The sequence below is a fragment of the Electrona antarctica genome (genome assembly GCF_951216825.1).
Source record: "Electrona antarctica genome assembly, chromosome: 15".
Classification (NCBI taxonomy): domain Eukaryota; kingdom Metazoa; phylum Chordata; class Actinopteri; order Myctophiformes; family Myctophidae; genus Electrona; species Electrona antarctica.
Window position 1 is genome coordinate 47,910,545 of NC_136796.1, and position 6,000 is coordinate 47,916,544.

At 44.4% G+C, this 6,000-nt stretch overlaps 1 protein-coding gene across 1 annotated transcript in view; it reads left to right on the forward strand.

Annotated features, from left to right (window-relative positions):
* Window positions 1-6,000, forward strand: part of cap2 (cyclase associated actin cytoskeleton regulatory protein 2) — a 63,684-nt gene that overhangs the window by 23,668 nt on the left and 34,016 nt on the right. The window contains exon 4 of the mRNA XM_079523268.1: window positions 680-757. Coding sequence (XP_079379394.1) covers window positions 680-757 — 78 coding nt within the window. The remainder of the gene's footprint in view (window positions 1-679; window positions 758-6,000) is intronic.

Consider the following 6,000-nt stretch of genomic DNA (forward strand, 5'->3'; position numbering starts at 1 on the left):
CGCTCTATAGAGCGTCGCAGTCCCGCCCCCTACCATGGACCAGGAAATGATTCTCCGTTCATTTTCCTCATAGACATTTCAGAAAGTATTTATTTAAAGACGTTTACGCCGCGGACAAAGCCAACTCGAGTAGTGACAAATCATGACAACAAACACAATTTTTTGGGCCGAACAAATAATTAGAAAGAAGAAAAAAACGGCAGGTTACAACACTTTTTTTGTTTTTTTTCTTCTTTGTAATTATTTGTTTGGTCCAAAATATTGTTTGTGTTGTCATGAGTTGTCACGACTCGAGTTGGCTTTGTCCGCCGCGTAACCGTCTTTAAATAAATACTTTTTGAAATGTCTATGGGGAAAATGAACGGAGAATCATTTCCTGGTCCATGGTAGGGGGCGGGACTGCGACGCTATAGAGTGTGCTGACCATATAAGGAGTTCCTCCCTGTCCCCAGTTAACCCCTGGGGGTCAAAAAAAACGTAGGTTTCGTTTTTTGGCTAGGTGGCCCAGCCTTCATCCAATCAGGATAGAGAGGGGCCTTCCGCCAATCATGATCGAGCGGGGGCGGGCCTTGGTGTGCCTGCTGTTGTCCTGGTGCACGTCCACGTCCCCCCCTGTAGTGCGTGCATGTGCACATGTTGTTACTCCTATAAATCTTTGTGTTCTTTGTATGATTGACAGGCGGAGATGGTGCGCGACGCCCTCACCACTCAGAGACGTTTCCTCAAAATGGCCGCCACTCACCAGCAACCCGCAAAGGTACTTTTTTTTGTGTTGATATTTTCTTTCGTTTTTTACTGGTCCCCCCCCCCCCCGCCAATTAATTCCTCCCCACACACATCTCTGTGTCTTCACTGCTGTCGTATCCTATACTGACTGGTTGTGTTCGTGTGCAGAGGTTGTGGATTCGAACCCACAACCTCTGTGGTGGTGGTGGGGGGGCGGGGACTTTACCACTGTGCCACCTGAGCGCTTGGGGGGGGGGGGGGATATTAATCAGAATCAGCTTTATTGTCACGTCACATGTTTCAAAAGTAACAAAAAAAATCAGACCCGTTTGAACTGAGCTGTACTGTACTCCTGCTGTGGTACTATACTGTACTATACTGTACAAGCCCTCCTCCGTGGCCTGTGCGTGCGTGCGTGCGTGCGTGCGTGCGTGCGTGCGTGCGTGCGTGCGTGCGTGCGTGCGTGCGTGCGTGCGTGTGTGCGTGCGTGCGCGCGTGTGGCTGCGCAACAGTGACACTTGGTGGCCAACAAACGCTATTTCCGTATTTCGACGGACAGACACAGGGACAGACCCAGCCAGGGACACACACAGCTGTCTATAGGAGTGGCTGGCACCACTCAAAACATCTGTGTGAAATGAGTTTTGGTGCATATAGTAGTGTTCCCAAGGCCTTTCACGGCCTTTCAAGGCCTTTCTGCCTTACTGGTAACCTGGGTTCCAGCCTGAATCGCTGTGTTCCATGATTCTGTCACTCGCTACTCGGTCTGGACAGAGGCTGCTTGACTCGCTTCTCATAACGTCAGCTGTTACGTAGCCACGTTGTTGCTGATATGTCATCAGCCAGCGCCACTCTGTCCATGCTTCTCACTGTCGAAAAACAGCGCTGTTTGAGACTTGAGAGTAGAAACCTACGGTAAAAAGTAAACGATTCAGTAGTCCACTGTCATATTCAGTAGTACAAAAAAAATGACGGCTGTGTGGGGTGAGTTTAGTGAATGATAAGGGGACGTCGCAGGACAACAGCAGTAGCTGTGTATAGGGGTGAGTTTAGTGAATGATAAGGGGACGTTGCAGGACAACAGCAGTAGCTGTGTGGGGTGAGTTTAGTGAATGATAAGGGGACGTTGCAGGACAACAGCAGTAGCTGTGTGGGGTGAGTTTAGTGAATGATAAGGGGACGTTGCAGGACAACAGCAGTAGCTGTGTGGTGTGAGTTTAGTGAATGATAAGGGGACGTCACAGGACAACAGCAGTAGCTGTGTGGGGTGAGTTTAGTGAATGATAAGGGGACGTCACAGGACAACAGCAGTAGCTGTGTGGGGTGAGTTTAGTGAATGATAAGGGGACGTCGCAGGACAACAGCAGTAGCTGTGTGGGGTGAGTTTAGTGAATGATAAGGGGACGTTGCATGACAACAGCAGTAGCTGCGCAGTGCGCATTGATACGTCAAACTGGTGTTTTTCCTCAACCCGCACCACAGACCAATCAGAAACCACGGTTCCATTTCAACCTTCATATGTCCCGCCTACCTGTGGAGAATACATTCCCACGGACATGTGTCATCAGGGGCGTCAATATTGCTGGGGGGTGGAGCTATAGGGGAAAGTTCAGAGTTCTCCCAACCGGAAAATAAACAGTTGGGTTTTCAAACGCAGATGCTTTAAAATAATAGTTTTAAAAGTAGGCGTCATGGCTTGCCAGATCACAGGCACCGATCCTTGTGGCCACTCGACAAGGGAACGCTACTTTAGAAAATGAAACAATTTACAATTTACAATTTAGGCATTTAGCAGACGCTCTTAATCCAGAGCGACTTACATTAAGCAATAACAAAAAGCATGGCATACATCACATATATAAAAAGTAGTTATCATGAATCATGCGTAAACTAAGAACGTAACAGTGGAGTATCTATGTAAACTATACATACTATACTATATAATATATTATACATGTGTACTATAAAGTGCTATGACTACATAAAGTGCAATTCTAGAGCTGTCTACATAACAAGCTATAAGTCTGTTTAAAATACTATCTAAGTCTACATAATGTGCTATCTAAGGGTCTAGGCTAGGGCAAGTGCTATACGGGCCATGGTGGAGTCTGAAGAGGTGGGTTTTCAGACTACGGCGGAAGATTGGGAGTGAGGCTGCAGAAACAAGCCTAGAGTCCTATCGGAATGTTTTCCTTGACTGCATGGACATGATCCAACACAACACAATGGACTGATATATTTGCATGGTAAGAGACACTTTTCTATAGATATGATCAATGAAACTTATTTTAAAAAGCCATTCATTCATCAATGATGTTTATAGAACACCTTTTAGTGAATTCCAAGTAGGCTACCGACACCATTCGTTTGGAAGTGGGGTATGATTGTGCAGAGTTTATACACACAACACAAGCCAAATGAAACCATAGCGGTTTCAAACGTACAGAAAATACAGTTTAAAACATGGAAATGAATACGGAGCTAAAAGCAGTGTGTAAATCCTGCATGATGATAAATAGCGACGGCACATTAATTGCCAAACTATAATGGCTCCCTGCCGAAACTGTCTCTAAACTACTTGGAATTCACTACAATGTGTGTGTACAACATTACCGATGGCTTAATGGCTGTTGGTTTTTGATATTACGGTCATTTGAATTGATCATATCTATAGAGTGTGTCTACCAGGCAATGTTGTAACATGGAGGGAGATTGAGATCATGATGGAGAGGAAAACAGATCTCCGATACTGCTGGTGGATGCCTGTGCAACTTGACGCATACAATAAAGTATAAAGAGAGAAGGATAATCTGACTCTGATTATAAACCACTATGAACCCCAGGTCCCCAGCATAAACCAAACATCTACAAACTCACAACGCGTCGCAATGCGCTGTGAGCTCATGGTAGCCCTGGCCTCAAGTGTTTTACGTGGGGCCCGGCCATTACATTAACTTGTGAAACAAAACAAAATTAGACAGACATTAGTCAGAAACTATACATGTGAGCACAGTTGATTTGATTTCAACCATAGTTTGAGTCATCTGTAAAACTCATTTTTACCATCCGTCTAATTTATTGAATGTAAAACGATATATTTATTATGGTTTAGCGATGAATTGGATCTGCTTTTTAGGTACTCTGATCAGTCCCAACCATAGGGACTCCGAATCCCAGGTACCTAAACAGCAGATCCAAAACGACAGCTGGGTGGTAGCTGGGGCGGAGGAGGAGGGTGAGACAGGTGGTAGCTGGGGTGCAGCAACAAGCGAGCAAGCAGGATGAGCAGTGCAGACTTCCAGTTTGAATAGCCGGTATGAAGATGGAGTGAGTGTGAGGAGTGACTGAACTTGCTTTACGCATGTCTGTGACAGCGAGTGGCACGCTACGAGCTTGTAGGTCTGCTATTTTGGAAAAGTCGTGAAAATGTGGCACAAATCTTTGAATATATATTTCAGAGCGAACATTTTTAACTAAAATATTTGCTTCTGGGGGGGTCCCTGGAACTACATATTTTGAGATGGGGGTCTGTGGCCAAATAGAGATAATTCTGGGGGTCCTTGACATGAAAAAGGTTGAGTACCACTGACATAGAAACATGGTTTTCAGAAAAATTTTAGGATTTAGAAGCCTTTGTTTTATCAACTCCAAAATGGGTTAAAGAAGGCAGACTGTCTGAATGACTTCTTTACTGAGAAGGCAGCAGTGTTGTTTTCGTCGACTAAAACTAAGACGGAAAATGTTCGTCGACTACCATTTTTTACTGACGAAAACTAAATGGAAACAAAATGAAAACTAAGCTACGATGACTAAAACTAAGACTATTTATACTGACAATTTTGTCAACAAATAAAAACTGGACTAAGATGTTATAGGAAGGGACTAGTGGACAAGAGATCCAGTATAAGTCATTTTAACACTTGGTTGCATGCTGAAAAGCTTGCAGATCGGCTATTTTCAGCAAGTGTATAAACAGTCATTACGACGGCATTGAGGCCCGCCAAAATACATTTTAGTCGACTAAAGCAACTGTAGATTTAGTCGACTGAAACTAGACTAACACTAAGACATTCCAGGTGACTAAAATGTGACTAAAACTAAATGGAAGCTTTTCGAGAGACTATACGACTAAAACTACAATCGAAATGTCCTGCCAATAAAAACAACACTGGAACGCAGACTGTACGAACGAGTTGTTACACTTGGGAACAGTAGTTACCATTATTTTGTTGAGGCTCATGTATCGTACTGTACTGTACTGTACTGTATCGTACCGTATTATGTCGTTTATGACATGATGCAAAAGTGTGTCTCACTTTGCTTTCGTCTCTGAACTGTACAGTGTTGTATATGAACTGTACAGTGTTGTATATGAACTGTACAGTGTTGTATATGAACTGTACAGTGTTGTATATGTATTTATATAGTATGTACAGTATGTACAGTGTTATTGAACTGTACTGTATAATAATCATACATAATGGCATCTCTCTCAGAGTACAGTGTTATTCTATATGCTGGCTGCCCCTCAGGCGGTGTGTGTGTGTGTGTGTGTGTGTGTGTGTGTGTGTGTGTGTGTGTGTGTGTGTGTGTGTGTGTGTGTGTGTGTGTGTGTGTGTGTGTGTGTGTGTGTGTGTGTGTGTGTGTGTGTGTGTGCGTGTGCGTGTGTGTTCCCCTCTGAGTTCTCACAGCGCCGTTGCCACATTCTGTGAGAGAAACAAGCGACCAGTGGCCGGTATAGAACAGCACTAGGATGGGAAATCTGTGAGGTTCCTGTGGGCTCCCCCAGAGTTAGTGTCGAAGTGTCCTTGAGCAAGACTAGTCTGAACCCCTAATTGCTCCCGATGTGCAGGTTTGTGCCTTGCATTGGTTTTCTCCACCATCGGTGTGTGAATGGGTGAATGTAATGCACAATCACGCGCACACACACACACACACACACACACACACACACACACACACACACACACACACACACACACACACACACACACACACACACAGTGTAGTCGGTGGTTTCTCGGCTAATAATCATATAGCATCAAGATAGTTGCAGAAGGATTTGTCGGCGCCTGACGAATCCTTTGACATGAAAACCTTTTGAGAACCACTGGTTTAAACCAGTGGTTCCCAAACCTTTTTCATGTCAAGGACCCCCAAAATGACACTAATTAGCCCGTGGATTCCATTTGAAAAGATATGCCATGTAGGGACCCCCATGAGAGAAGATTTTTGCACAAAAAACACTCATTGGGTTAAATTAGGCCATAGCCA